This window comes from Cygnus atratus, chromosome 2 (genome assembly GCF_013377495.2).
Source record: "Cygnus atratus isolate AKBS03 ecotype Queensland, Australia chromosome 2, CAtr_DNAZoo_HiC_assembly, whole genome shotgun sequence".
NCBI lineage: Eukaryota > Metazoa > Chordata > Aves > Anseriformes > Anatidae > Cygnus > Cygnus atratus.
In genome coordinates, this window is record NC_066363.1 from 27,349,495 (window position 1) to 27,365,489 (window position 15,995).

At 44.1% G+C, this 15,995-nt stretch overlaps 2 protein-coding genes across 5 annotated transcripts in view; one reads left to right on the forward strand and one right to left on the reverse strand.

Moving 5' to 3' along the window:
- The window catches only part of ASNS (asparagine synthetase (glutamine-hydrolyzing)), an 853,397-nt gene that overhangs the window by 251,555 nt on the left and 585,847 nt on the right, over positions 1 to 15,995 (reverse strand). The gene's annotated exons all lie outside the window — the stretch shown is intronic.
- The window catches only part of GLCCI1 (glucocorticoid induced 1), a 55,710-nt gene continuing 53,919 nt past the window's right edge, over positions 14,205 to 15,995 (forward strand). For all 4 annotated transcript variants that reach the window (XM_035545172.2, XM_050709215.1, XM_050709214.1 and 1 more), the window contains exon 1: positions 14,205 to 14,664. In XM_035545172.2, the coding sequence (XP_035401065.1) occupies positions 14,205 to 14,664 (460 nt within the window). The remainder of the gene's footprint in view (positions 14,665 to 15,995) is intronic.

The window sequence follows — 15,995 nt, forward strand, 5'->3', positions numbered from 1 at the left end:
AATTAAATATTGCATAATATCAGCAATATAATATATATATATATAAAATATACTATATATTCCTACTTTAGGGAAGAGTTCTTCACCCTTGCAGTGTAAATGTACAGAAACCAGTACCAAAGACGTGTTTTAAGAAACCATATACAGTACATTTATGACTGATTTGGTAAAGTGTGAAAAAGTGCCTCATAGGAAATCCATTGACATATTTTATTGGTGCAAATAGTTACATATTTCTCTGTGTAAATCAAATATGCCTTCTGTCTCTGGAGGAAAATAAGATACGTGGATATAAAACTTAAGTGGTAATTCTGACTCTCATCATCCAATTAATTTCTTCTAGAATTTTCTTCCTTAGATAAATTATGGATTATATCAGCTCACTATATCATTTACTACGTTGTTATTCTATCGATGTACCATTATTATTTCGATATAGGGTAACAGTAAATTGAAATCAAAGTTTCTCCTTCCAATCTGCTGATATATAGCAGAATTTGGCACAACTAACTTCCTTGGTTTTCTGAAAAGTCTATCATGTAATTACTACAAACATTCCCCGTTCTCTCTGAATGTAAATGAATTCATAATGGTGGACTTTTATAATAAATGCTTTGCTTCTACAGATTCAGGTTTCCTTGTTCTGCTGAGTCCTTTTAATTAAAGCACGCCCATGAAAGCTGGAATGTCGGAGGATGATGTTTGTTGGAGCTGCTGCTGGGTGCTCATGAGTTTGCTGCAGTTTGCTCTCAAAAGAAAATGGTGGTTTTGAGACAAGCCTAAACGTCTTCGAACAGCTTGCTCTGTACTTATAATTTATGCTTCTTTTTTAAACATGTTAAATTTTAGTTTATACGTAGGCTCAGCCCAGTACTTTTGTACCAAGTGTGTAAAGCTGCTGAGGCGAATGATGCACTCACTACAAGCTATAATTTAGGGGCAGGTGGGAACTGCTTGAAATACATGTATCTTCAGAAGTTATTCCTAAAACGCTATTATTACCCTCTCTAGTTTCAGAACTAGATATCCTTCCATCCCCCCTGCCCCTTTTCTCTGCTTCAAGAAAAGACTGGTGGAGAGGGGCCTGATTCAGACCTGGGGTTTTAAAAAGTTTTAGCAGCCATTCATCTGCAAGCAACCATCTTCTGTGAGTTGCAGCCATACTTGGGCTTCAGGAACCACAGGAATACAGGAGAGTCAGCAGCAAAGACTCAGCTGCCGAATTTCCACTTTTTCTCATCTGCTGGAATTTATATGCTTTTTATTCATCCCTGTATATTTAACAGAGCATTAGCCCTGGATGCAGAGGGAATATTCGTCTTTGGCTGTCTGTCTGTGTGCCACAGAGAAGCAGTGGGGGAGGAGGTTATTTTTGTATTTTCATGGCTGCGGAGCTGTTTTCATGGCCAGTGCCTCCCAGAGCCTGCGCGAGCCGAGGGATGCAGCTGTGCTGCTGAGCGCTGCTCTAGGTCTGCCCAAAGCAGGGCCTACCCAGACACAAAGAAAGCCTCAAAAAGCCCATGTGGGGCTACCAGCACATGTAATGAAGCTGGTACACAAATACAAAAGGCCCATCTACCTGTTACAAACTTTTAAAAGTGAGCAACACATATTAACGTGGCTCTCGGGTGTCGCAGTGATGCCCATTCAATGCATCCTGGTGTTGGGATCAAAGGATCAAGGCGGTCATGCCAGTGTGCTTTACAGTGTCCAGCTAAATTACTTAAAGTGCTATTGCAAAAGTTAACCCCATGTGATCTTTCTTCTCATAAATCTTAAATTTATTCTTTGCATTGTGGCTCATATGGAAGACTTTTGCACAGCTATACAAATCCTTGAGTGCTTCTACAAAACTAGCACTAATTAAAATTCTGCACTTGCATATAATAAAGTGGGATATTTTGGGTGTTATTTAGCATAGTGAACATGTATATATGGAAAACGGCTATAAAATGCTGAAATTTAAATTTAATAAACTGCTAGATGGGAAGTTGTAAATGAGAACTCTTATTTAGAAAGTTTGCCACTTGAAATAAGGCAACTTGCACTCCTACTGGATAGGATATTCCAGTTTTTAGGACCATAACGTGTTGCCTGAAGCAATTACCTCAGATGGCTTCCTGCCAACTTCACTCTTTCCCAGGTTTTCAGTTTCTTCTGCATATGCTCCAGTCAGCTGTTTTGAGGTCACTATTAAAGATGTGACCAAATCTTAGGACTTCTTCCATCTTCATGGCCTGTGATGTTATTGATCCTACTGTGACTCTGAACTCGCTGTCTCTTGTTTTCTTATCCAAATCTTTGCCAATTCCTTAACCTTTCTTTCAGCAGTGGGAGATCTCCATCGAGGCTTTCTCTTTCAACAGAAATCTCACCAGGCTCTATTTTTACCTCTTGTTATCCTGTTTGTGTGATTTCTTAGGTGATTTCTTGTGATTGCATCAACTCAGCTGTCACCTCTACAGTGCAAGTACTCCTCTTTTCATTATACACACCTGGTTCCCCCTGGGGCTAACATGCTGAAGTCAAGATGACCTTCCTGAATTCTTGCTATGATTTTATCAGCCTGTCTTTGTATCCTTTCCTGGCATTCTTCTTTCCTGCAATTTTGAATACAAATTAGGGCCATACAAGTTAGGGCCATCCATTGGACACTCATTTATAACCTTATCTTGTACTTCATCGTGCAGTTCTTTGTTCTGAGCTAGTTATGCCCATGCATCTCTTCCTCTCAGAAGTGCTCTCATTCACTTCTTTCAGACTTTATTCTAGAAAACTATCCCCAAAATAGATTTAAAAAGCTCCTCAACCTTCGTTCTAAGTTATTTCAAATCCCACTACTTTCATGAAGCATTCAGGAAACTGAGAATTGGTATTGGCCTGGGACATTTTCATCAGGGAAATATTTTTATTATTATTATTATTTTTTGTAGCCTTATAAATATATTGTATGCTGCATTTTGTATTACAGAAATCTAGTCTATACTATATAAATACTCAGCTTTCTTCTTGCTCCCTTCTTGTTTGTTACTTCAGTTTCTCTTATAAATATTATAAGCTCCTTTGCTTTAAGACCTGCCTTTTTGGGTGTGTACAGTATGCAGTACAATATCCCATGACACAACAAATAATACCATTTATTATTATTTTTAGCTCTACTAACATAGCATTGCTGAGATTTCCAAAAACACCTGTTCTCCCCGAACACCTGTAGCAACACATGCAAAGCAGTAAGAATCAGCACTAAATAATGTAATGGTAAAAAGTGAATTAAGTTCTAAAATGTCAAATAGTTTGCGGCATCAATACCGTGTCCTGCCAGCCCATTTAATTGCATTGAAATAATGTAAAAATACAGTGTGTAAACCAAACTTGTGCAGTATCGCACAACTCTGTCTGGCCAATCTGGTCAGGATTTCACCCTGATTTTTAGGATATTGAGACAGACAGATCCCCACTGCTGCCAGTCAGAACCGCATGTATCGGGAGAGGAAGAGGGGATGGTGAAGTACTTACGGTCTGTGTATGTACAATGCCAGACATAACAGGATCATGATTAATCACTCAGTCACTCGGCTACTATGACAGTAAACAGGAAAAACAGTTCAATTAAAGAAGGCTGAGGATTATTCTGAGTTTAGTTTCTTAGAGGTGTGACAATCGCAGGTCATGTCAGATTCAGCGTGTTCTACTTTGGTATAAAACCAGCAGCTCAAGCCCACTGAATTGCATAATTTATAAATCACTTCAAGGGAGTTCAGTGTGAAAGGTGATATGAAAGTGCAAGTTGTTAACCACCACTGCAGCTGGCTGAGCGTTTTGTTTATTCACTAACCATATTCTGCGTCAGGAGCCTGTACCACAACTAATTAACCATAATGCTTTATAATTGTATAAACAGAATACATAATAGATCTGTATGATATATAATTAATTCTGCCCTTAAGGAAAGCTTTTGTAACTCAAACCACGTGCTCTTTGAGAACTGCCTCTTTATGCTCTCACTTATAAGACATACGCCCCTGCTGGCAGAGCTTGAGGAACCTTCTAGAAAATAGTGTTTGTTAAGCCTGGCCAGGTGTTTTTGTGCAGGACTGAATACTTGCAGCCACATCTCCGATGCAGAGGTGGCTGCAGCTGCCCCTGTGCCTTCCTTTAGGCAGCCAGCAGTGAGGAGAGGGGCTACTGCACAGAATTTTATTCATTAAAACAAAACAAAACAAAACAAAAAATCCCAACAGCGTCAGACTGACCTTCTGTTTTTGTAATCATTTGTAATTTTTTAAAAAAATGTAATTTTTTGTAATCTTGAGTTTTGTTGCCCTTACTTTTTTGTATTTGTATGTGTGTGTGTGATGAGTTCCAGGCTTAACTCCCTTATAGCTACTGGACCCGGAACACCAGAACAAAACCTGAAACAAACATAAATACATTTTTTTCTGGATTATGATCCAGAAATAAGCACATCCCAGTGCGGTTAGAGGATCACCACCCTCCTGGCTGGTGTTTGATTTGCTTATCCTTCCTACCAAAAAGAAAAAAGGCACACCAGATGTCAGGACACAAGACTCCAGGAGACCTGTGGGATCAGACACCTGACTTCATCTTAGGTGAGGGCCTACTTCCTCCAGGTGAGAGAACAGGCAGCATCCGTCCCTAGGACCTGTTCGAGCAGAGGAATGGAGTGCCACGTCGCCCTTATGGGGACCTGAGCTCTGCGTGTGCCAGGCTGCGGCTGGTAGAGAAGTCCTGAAACACCACCAGGCTTAGCGGAGCTGAGTCAGGCTGGTGACAGATGCCACCAGATCCTGTCTCCAGACGAAGCTGGTCTTTGCAATGTGCTAATCAGAGCCAGCAGCCATCCCAGCAACCCGGGATGGGAAACTCCCATCCACCTCGCACCCTGTTGGCGTTCTCGTTGGAGATCCCTTTCCAAAGACCACTCTGCCTTGTGGCATTGGTTCACACTTTGAACATTTAAAGGTTAATGATAAAATAGGTTAATACCAACATAAATTGTTTGTAGGAAGGAAAGAAAGAAAGGAAAAAAAGAAAGGAAGGAAGAAGGAGCGACCAAGCAATGAGCAGAAGCCTTCTGGATCTCGCAACCGCTCAGCTGAATGGGAGGCATAGCTTCACCTCGCACTCCTCTGGAATGATAATCACACCCTTTCTGAAGCCTGACACACCATGGGGAGGATTATCTTTGCATGGCTGTCCAGATCCTTCCCACTGATAACGTTTCTGTACCTGAGAAGTATTTGGCAGAACTGTCGCCATATACACAAACAGAGGAGCTGACTCGCTTAACCTCAGACACTTGTGTTTAAGAGTAGTCTGTGTCAGCTTGCGTGCCCTCCAAACCAACTCTACAGGTCACTTGTGTAATCTTGAAAGCAAAATATACAATTTCCCTGGGGAGCTTTGAGGTTGGTTTATTAATTGGCTTCTAAACCTTTTGAGGTAACTTTTCTTGAGGTAACAAGATTTTTTTGTCTTCTTTCACTGCTTTCCCACCCACACCCATTTCTGAATTCAGAGCTTCCTTCTGTCCCTTTGGGAGCTAAGAAGGCAAAAAATAAAATAAAATAAAATAAAATAAAATAAAATAAAATAAAATCATTTTCTTTTTCCTTCTCCTTTCCAAAATTAAGAGACACAGCTTCTATCTTCTTTCATGATCAACTGCACTTCTTACTCCCTTTCTCTACACTTCATACAACGAGTTATCTTACTTTTTGTTCTTTTTCCAAATACATTGTTTAGTTTGTTTAACATTCCCTCTCACACAACAGAGACAAGCCATTTGCTGGAAGAGCCAAAGCTGTAGCTCAGTAGCGTAGGGAAGGTCTTCCCCTTGAGATGTTTCATCCTGGGCATACAATAACAGAACAATTGCATCAAACAGTTTGGTTTCTGCATGATGACACTGCTTTAAGCTGTTATCTGAATGTAGTAGTTATATCCCCACCAGTGCCACAGTGGTTCCATTATATCTCAAGCATCAGGGAAATGATGCGTGTCTACCTGACCGGCCAGTCCATCCGCACATGACTATCCTGGAAAAAAATTCTTAAAGTAGTGTGTGCGTTTTTGTCCATGAAAGCTATTAAGAATCTGAAGAAAATATACAGAACATATACTTCATTAGAACTGTCCTGATATCTCAAAGAAAAAGCTCTCTTTGTGGGCAAATAATACATATAAATAGATTTGCCAAATAACGCTTTTCTTTCCAAGGGCCCATAAATCTCAGATTACTCTTGAGAGTAATAAATACTGAAATAATGTTGTTCTTGATTACAGGCAAGACTATAACAGCTCTGACTGGTAGTGATTTCATAATTGTGTTTGATTACAGACATGTTGCTATTGTACTGATGCAAAGGGGTTATTTGTTTCCTTCTATCAGTCTACTGGATTCCACCGGAGACCAAGAGCACGCCGTGCCAGCGTGCACAGCTTACTCAGCTGCCTTCCTCAGAGCTCTGTCACTAAAGCATAGCTTTTAATAAGGACCTCTGATAACTGGGCCAGCAAAACTTTTTATTGAATTGTGATTAAAACTCTGCGTAACTACATCAGTGGAGGCCACTTTCTAAAAGGATCCTGAATTTTAGCAACTCTTGAGGGCTCCGTCTTGCAAATAAAGTTTTACTTCACAGTGCAGAGGCTAAAGTGACTCATCTCTTTACTATATTACCATTACAGCAAGAAGAAACACGACAGTGAGAAATAAAGAAAAACTATAACCATAACATTGTCCCTGCTTTCTATTACTACAGAACTAAAAAAAAGGAGAAGATCTATTAAGTCAATTAGCCCTCCCTCTGTCAATGAACAACAACAACAAAAAAATCACGCCTTACAATTTATTCTCCAGTGCTTTGTTTATTTGGTATTAAATGACTCATGGAATAAGGTTTCCACCTCTCCCCTTGGGAGATTATCCCAGCTGCTGAAACTTTGTAGCAGTTCCCTTTCTTTTGTCTCACTTTTAATGATGCCTAAGTTTTTCATTCTATTTTTGTTTGGGATATAAAAGCTACAAAGGAAACTCACCTCCTCAAACCTGCTTTTAAATGCAATTAAGGCTGTGACACGGACCCACAACCCAAGGAAACATGCAGTTAAAAAAGAAATGCATCATATGGTTCACTTAAATACGATGCCACCTCAACAGTACACTTTTAAGCAAGCTGCATGCTTCCTTGTTTTTTCAGGTTTATTCTTCAGTGTTATGTAAATGTGCTTTTATTGTATGTAAATTACCACTAGGCTAACTGTTAAAGCCTGTTTTATAGCTGTCACACCTACAAACCACATTTACAAGTAAATATTTGTTCCACGGGCAAATATATTACTTGCCTGGAAATAATTATTATTTCCAGCATTTTGTCTCAGCGCCGTGCCTCTGTTCTGTCCCCATAACCTGTTGTGGGCACAGAACCTCTCAAAAGGGAACGTATTTATTAAGAGTATGCAGCCTGTGGAGAAGCAAAGCCTAAATTTCTTTAAGCAGTTTGGCTCTGTAATACATTTTATTCTTACCCTTCTTACCAGACTGCAGTACCTATTTGACAGGAGACTATTCTCCTGCTTTGAAGATGTAGAGAGAGCATCTCTATATCCCTGGCCGTGGTTGTGGAGTGTACTGTGTCACTCAATGGCATCCTTGTTGGCTGGTAAGGGAAAGGTGATGGCAAGTGATGCCAGAGAAAGCTCTGTCCTGTTTGTTGTACCTGGGAAGAAAGATGGTGGTGAACAAGGCTTCACTGGTGAACAGAAGCAAAGTAGGGTAAACAAAGGCAGAAGAAACCCAGACATCTCTCTGAAATGGAGGTAGGAGTTCCCAAACCCTCAGATTTTCCTTTTTAAATCAGTATTATCAAAATGTACCCTTACTTAGAAACTGCAGACCCAACAGCTAGGGCACGGTTGTGATAGGGGCTTTCATGGTTAATGCAGTTCAAATAAAAATAAATAAATAAATAACAAATAACAACAACAACAAAACAGATACAGACCAAATCAAGAACTCTTAATGGAAAGATGCCAGGGGCTGTACTATCCAACATTTTTAACTGATTTGATGGACCAGGACGGCTTTTTAAGGGGACACTACTCATTTAAAAAGTAAAACGCCATAAAAATCAAAGTACTATACAGCACATTTGTGCCTTCATAGCGTCCTTAGAAAAGTAACTGCATGTACGAAAAGGTGCCTTTCCTTTCATTTGTCATGTTTGGCATGCTTAGTAATAAATATAACTGATATAAATATACTCAATTTGCTACTGGTATTTGCCTACTCTTTCTGTCTTTTCCATTCCCTATTGCAGCACAGAGTACCTAACTGGTTTCCTCACAGGTGGCTCTACGATGTAGCATGAGGATGCTTTATAAATACTAAGAATTATTTTCATTACATTCTTGCAAAATAAAGTGTTGTATTATTTAGAGATGGTCATTGATATTTGACAAATAAGACATGGGCAAGAGAAACTAAGGTAAAAAATGGCAGCAGAATCCATTACTCTTTGACACCTCAGGTTATTAGAATATTTAGCATTTTACACTGTTTCATTAATTTAAGGCACCATAAGGCTTCACCTTGGTGTTCAGAGGGCCTCAAGTGTCGCCACACTGCCTGGAAATGGAATAAAGGGAAAACAAACCCTCATAACCCCTCAGCTATGCTGGTGAAGGGAGCTGGGCTTAGTCCCAGCTGTGCAAATTGGATTTTTTCCCAAATGATGAACCAGGAAAAGTGATGGTGATGGAGTCAAGTGACTGAACATGGAACAGTAACACAGGGCAGGGCGGCAGGCTAGAGGCAACTCACCTTCTTTCAGGGCATGGTCTGACATGTTTGACTTGTGAGCTAAAGAAGAGTTTGAATGGAATTACCTGCACTAATAGACAGAAAGAAAAACTTCAGAATGAATGAGGAGCCTGGAAAGACGAAGGATTTTAGCCGCAAGTTGGATGTTTGCCTTTGTGTTAAACCGAATGCCCAAGGAATACATAATTCAGAAGTCCCAAAAGGTTGGCCTATTTTCCTGAAGACGAGAAGAGGATGAAGCAGCAGGTCTGATTCCCGATAAGATTTTGTTATAACAAAAGTAATGGTTAATGAGCATGTTCTGGTTTAAATGAGTTATCCACTATTACAAATAAAGCTTCTGGCAAACAGGAAAAAAAGACAATTATCCAAAATGCTTTTTGATATTCTTAAGGGGAAATCTTATGGTTCTTATTCAGTAGTTTCCTGGCTTCTTCATTATGCACTCCTTACAACAACAATCTTGTGTGCTCAATGAAGTATGGCAACAGATAGCATTTGGCTAAAAAGACAGCACTGTAATACCTGTTTGCTGAAATTTCATGCTAAACTTAATCCTGAAATACTCTTAAGTTGTGAGTATATATAAATACTAACATGACTCAGTATAAATAGTCCATAAGTATTTGGAGTCCACATGAATCAAGACGACGAGGAAAGGAAATCTAACACTTGACCACGTGTTTGGCCCTAAATTGGGGCCAACAAGGTTGTGCTGATGCTCTGGAAGGCACAGCTCCACGGCTGCAGCGTGAGGGAGGGAAGGTAAGTCCTTAGCAGGGGGGTTCCTTTTGTTGTGGGAAGATAACCTGAGCATGTGAGACTTGAAACTCGTCAAGAGGTAGAAGTGGTTTGGTTATGAACTGGGAAACAGAAGTTTTGTCTGCATCTACCTGTTCCATTTTTGCTCCTGCTCCTTTTTACTTCTCCTGTTTATTCTCTGTGCTTGAACTTCCTGGCCCTCCTACCCTATTCCTAAATACTTTACTTCTTTTTTTCTATTTTTTTTCCCTCTTTGTCTTGTCCCACGTCTCGTTCGTCTGTGTTTTACCCAGACTTGTCAAGGCCAACTTCTTCTCTGGAAAGCGTCAACAAAAACAGCAGTGGGGATAATGACTTTGTAACAACAGCCCTGGAGAATTCAAGGGTGCAATTGCAAGGTAAGTCCCAAGAAGCCTATAGACAGAAGTGCTCAGCTGATCGGAGGAGATAGATCTGGGCCAGTGAACATTCTGGAGCTGTGAGGAGATGGAACATGCTTGACTAAGGCAATCTCCAAAGATCAGCTGACAAAAAAAAAAAACTTGTAATAAAAAATTTCCCTACATTTTGTTTTGCAAATGCCTGGCTTTCTCTAGCTAGAAGAACTTTTTCAAGGCAAAATGGGCCAAAATACAAGTGAATCCCACTTGTAGGAAAACTTGCAACTCCTGCTTTAGCAGAACTGTGCAGCACCAGGAGCTGTATTTTACACCAGAGCCCTGACTACAGATGGCGCCCTCATTCCTGGCTGTGGAGCCCCCAAGTGCAGCTTCTTTTGGACCAAATTTCATCACTTGAGAGATGCACCTTGGCTTGTTCTAGTCCTCTGCTGCAGCTGGTGTTATCTGATTGTCTCCTCCAGAACAGCATTTGGATGTAAATACTTCATCTTGTTGTTTTTCTCATCCCAAATGTAATTTTCCCAATTGTAAACGCATTAGAAATAAGTCAACTGTAGGGAGTGGATCAGAAGATACGTAAAGATAAACACACCCTTTTTCATTGCTGTTTTGTGTTAGACACTGCAAAAACTTCAGAGGCAATCACAAAGGACTTGATTCTAAGTGGAATGGGCAAAGGGTGGCAAAGAAAATGTAGACAGAGGGAGATAAAAGAGACATGAAAAAACGAAACAAGCTGTTTTTTTATTATTTTTATTTTATTTTATTTTATTTTATTTTATTTTATATTATTTTATTTTAGAGTTTTTCCTCTCTAAAACCTTCAGGTAGGGACAAACTAACAAACATTAGGATTGCGCTGTGCCTCGTGACTGCCTAAACCTTCTTGGTTTCCATGGCTCATGGCACTCAAGTAAGCCTGCTCCTGCTCTAGAGAGATGAACCTGTTAATTGATAATGTTAGGATAGATGTGTGCAGCTTTGCTCCATGCTTGCCTGCAGCTGCCCTGCTCCTTGAGTTTACTCCCTTGCTTCCATGCTCTTGCTGTAATGTATAATTTCCACTGCTTTCAAGATGCCTCTCTCAACCACGCTGAGAATGCCCATGCCTCCCAAAAGGCTTTAATTTCAGACGTTCCCGTTACCTCCAGTGTAAACTCCCTAAAGCACATGTGATCTGACACAATTTTCAAGGTAGTTTCTTAAAATGGAAATGAGAAGCAAGAAACACTTTTTATGTGGCTTTTGAAAACTTGTCTCAAGGTATTTAAGGCAAATGTGTATTTTTGAAAGATATGTAGACTCTGATATGAGCCTAGTTTTTACTTCACTTTCCCCGTTATATCTTTCTCTGAACATTACAGAGCAATGGTATTCCCTGAGGGAAGTACTATGAAACCTAGAGCAAACACTTAATAGAAAATACCAGCAGTTGGCATATCACTTTAAAATACTGATAATGCTTTCTTCATCTTGTCCAAACTAGATGTGACATACGATTCCTGGGAGTATGGTGTGGTGGTGTTATACGACGTATGCTAACTCTAGCTGAGACAGCGACAAGGAGGGAAATAACTTTTGGGGAGCAAAGTCTACCCCGTACGGCTGTCGATGGGCTTGGCAAGTTTGACTGGAAGTGCCCCCAGTGGACCATTGCTCTGAAGGCTATGCAGGCTATGTGTTCACTGGGCTGGGACCGTAAGGCTACGGCATCGTCCTGGGTTTGGCTGGAAAGGAAGAATTACTACCGATATTTTACACTGCTGTGCCTGATTATTGCTGGGGGGATTTGGGAGAGGGGCTATTTTAGTTTGTGTGATTTTCTTTGTCACATGTTTAGCTTCTCTTTATGCATCTGTTCTTCCTATTCAAATATCTCATTTGTTTTGATGGAGAAGGACCTGATGGAATTATTTGCAGGGGTTGTAGAATAGTGCCTAAACACTATCTAAATTCAGGAATTGCGGTAGTTCATCTTTACTTTAGTCTGGTGTAACTCTGAGCACTGGCAATAACTGCAATGTACCAGTTATTGTCCTGGTCAAACAAAGACATACTTTTTCTCGGTTGATCCTAAACAATTTTTAGTCTCTAAGACGTTACTGTATCAGTACTGTTATCTGACAAAGTTACAGATATAGAAAAATGTGCTTACTGTTTAAAATACTAGTGTGCGCAGACTGCTTCTACAGGTGAATGCTTCCCAGCCATTTTGATTCCAGTGCAGTGAAGGAGAAAAAATAAACTAGATAGACTTCATAAGCTGTGATTAAGCACAGTGCAAAATCCTAGGGGAAAAAAACGTCTCCACGCTGCAGTTATACAAGCAAAGTTGTCTCGTGCTAGCAGAAGACTGGACTAATGGAAAAATATATGGTTGCTGATTTTTCTTAAAATTAATTTATACAAGTGGCTCTGTTGCCTGAGCACACGTTCATGTGGATGTGAGGTGTATTATTTCTACCCTTTCTGTAACATAACCGTGGTGACTGCATCACATGACGCTAGTGCAAACAAAGTCTCATTAGCAGCCCATGAATAGATGCATTTTCCTAGAATACAGTTTCGCATTGGGACTATCGACTGGTGCCTGGCCTACCAGAGGATAAGGATAGGTACAGACAGCTTTGGAAGCAGAGAGTAGGCGTAGTAACCTTTAGTGCAGTAAAGACAATGATGAGTGTGTATCATATAATTGAAAAGAGTACATGGGATATCATTAATTCTGTGACACTATTGCTTAATTACTGATTGACTCTAAAGCTGTATCAAATAGAGTAGAATATAACTTTTTAATCATCACCCATTCTATTTCTACCTCTATTCTATGCCCTTTTTGTTCTCTTAAAGCCCTCATTTTAGATCTAAGAGGCCATCGCACTAGGCTGGCTTCCTCCAAGAAGCAAGATTCACTGCGTTTCCCTTCCATTAACATCCTATTCACATCAAATTCAACATAAATGCTGCTCTCTTGATGGACTCTACTCATCTTTCTGATCTTATAGCCATTTATTTTTTCCTAGCTATTAAGCTAATCATCTTAATCTTTATTTTCTTTCTGTCCCGCTGTCCTGTGTTACCAATTCATCTAGTGGGGGCTCTTTCTCCTGGAACAAAAGCTCTTTCCTGAACGCTGCTGTGGAACTTATTTTCCCCTTAATTCCCTGAAAAGTGTTTTTTGGTGTATGTTAGGAAAAAAAAAAAGATTTCATGTAAACATACATGGAATGAGACTACATTTAATTAGAACCTGAAGAACGTTTTCCAGCAGAAGCTGGCTGTGAGGGCTTGGCAGCCACACAGGCTCGACGTGAGCAAACTTTTTTGCAGGTAATTTAGGATTTGCTCTTGCAAGAGTGGGGAGCGGTGGAGCCCCCCGAGCCGAGGGCTGCTCAGCGGCTCGGCTCGGTTCCGCTCTCCACACCTCGAATCGGGTCGGCTCCCCCACGGCCCTACCGAGCAGCCCACCGAGGGCTACCCTCACACGCCGCCGGGCCGGCCATCTTTGCCCCCCCCAACGGGGACGGCGGTGAATGCGCCCCCTCCCCTCCCCTCCCCTCCCCTCCCCTCCCGCCCCCGCCCCCCCACCGCCCACTGCCGGCCTCCCCTCAGCGCCGCCACAACCCACTTCCCGCCGCCCGCCTCCCCCCGCAGGCCCCGCCCCCCGCCCCGCCATTGGCTGAGAGGGAAGAACGACGGCTCCGCCGGGCAATGGAGCCGGCTCTGTGGCGGTGGCGCTGGCCAATGGGCGCGCGAGCTGTCCGCCCCTGCCCGTGGCGGCCGTGCGGCGGGGCGGCGCGGTGCCATTGGGCGGCGGGGCGGCGCGGGGAGCGGATGGTGGTGGCCGCTGCTCCCGGGCGCCGGCGGGGGCAGGAGCTGGCCGCGGACGCGTCCCCACCCCCTCCCACCCGGAGCCGTACGATGTGAGCGGCCGCGGGGCTCGGCAGCGCCCCCGGTGCCCACGACGCTGGGGCGGGCAGCGATGGCCGGAGCCCGGCGCGGGAGCAGCCGCCGTCGCCGATAGGAAGCGCCGGGGGCAGCCTGCGCGGAGCCTCCCTCGGGCCGCGGAGCGCTCGTCCCGTCCCGTGCAGCCCCGTCCCGTCCCGTTCCCCCCCCTTCCCTCCTCCCCCAACCCGCGGCCGGTGCATGCGGGGCTCGGGGGGCCCCCCTCGGTCCCCCCCCGCCGCCGCCCCGCCATGTCCTCGTCGTCCAGCTCCTCGCAGACGCCCCCGTCCCACCACCAGCCCCCGGCGCAGAGGATGAGGCGCGGCGCCGCCGGCTCCCCCACCGCCGGCAGCGGCACGGCCGGGGGCGGCCCCGGTAACGGCGGCGGGGGGTGCGCGGCGGGGCCCGGCCGGCTGCTGCAGCCCATCCGAGCCACCGTGCCCTACCAGCTGCTGCGGGGCGGGCAGCGCAGCCCGACCCGCTCCCCCTCCGCCTCGGCGGGCAGCGGCACCGGGCCGGGGGGGCGCGGTGGAGGCGGCGGCGGCAGCAGCAGCAGCAGCAGCAGCCCCCCCCCGGCTCCCAGCGCCACGCCGCCGCTGGAGCCGGGCAGGGCGAAGGGCCGGCAGCGGCGCTCGCCCGACAGCGGCGGCAGCAGCAGCAGGAGGAGCAGCTCACCGGAGAGGCGCAGCCCCAGCTCCCCGGTGTACCGAGGTAATGCGGGGGGGAGACAGGGAAAGAGCCTCGTCCCGCTGCCCCCCCCCCACCCCCTTCCCGTTGGAGGGGGTGCGAGACCCCAGATGTCACCCCACAGCCCTAGGAGGGGGGGGGACAGCCCCTGTCCCCGCTGTCCCCCCCCCCCCCACCCAAGCGGGGCCGTGGGTGTGGGGGCACGGGCAGACCCCAGGTGTCCCGACCAGGGGCTCAGATGGGTGCCAAAGCAAACCCCGGGTGCTCTGTGCTGCTGTGGGGTTCGCTTTCTTAAGGACTTGCTTCCTCCCCCCCCCCCTTTTTTTTTTTTTAAAGTCTTAGGGTTAAAATTATGTAATGTTTTCAAACACAGCCTCCAAAACAAAACAAAAAAAATCCCATCTTGAAGTGCTTAAAAGCGAATAACGCCGCCTGCCTCTGTGCGATATTTAATACCGAGCCCTTAGATGGAAAACCAAACAAACAACCCCCGTGGCCAAAACGGGCCTACGGAGTTTAAAATATAAAATTGATCGCCGGTGGGTCTGACTTAACCTGTGTCAGGTTGTCTGCTAAATTATTGAACGTGTTGAAGTGGCAGTGGCCATCTTACCTCCCCCCCTTCCCCCACCGCTTGGGCAGCTGAATGAATCGGGCTCAGTGCACTTTTTATGTTGCCCAGCTGTAGCTATCAGGTATCACGCATCACCTCTTCCTGAGAGCACTTTGCGTGCTCCAGGACCCCTCGCTCCCTCTGTCCTCTCCCCAGGTCTGTCTCTTTCATTTCTGTGGCAGGTCGTGGTCTGTGTCCGTTGCCAGCCTGTTTTGTAGCGGTGGAATCTGTTACCTTCTCCCCAGCCCTCCCCCTTTCCAGTCTTAAACGTGTAGTAAATCCTTACATGCCGTAGTAGTTGTAACTTCAGCAAATCTGCGTAACCAGAATGGTCCTAGGACGCAGGCAGCATCTCACCAGTGAGCAAAATGTCACTGCCACCTATGCGTGGAGTTAATTTACGCTACACAGCGTAATGCAGATGACCGAATATGTTATGTTATAATCAGAACAGGGATACTTCATAACTTCTGTCTCAAAAAGATCACATGCTGAAGTTTTTGCATGCTTTAAAATGGAGCTGGTCTTCAGTGGGTTTGGTTCGTTCAAGCTCTACTTGTAAATTAATAATTGTAATAATTGTATAGATATATTTCCCCCCCCCCCACTGTGTGAAATAGTAGATGTAGATTTCCTTTTTTTCCTCCTTCTTCAACTTTTGGAAAATGCTAATGGAAAAGTAGGCAAAATGTGTGTATACGTACATATATAAAATTCAGCGCGTGTGGATAGCGCTACCGCT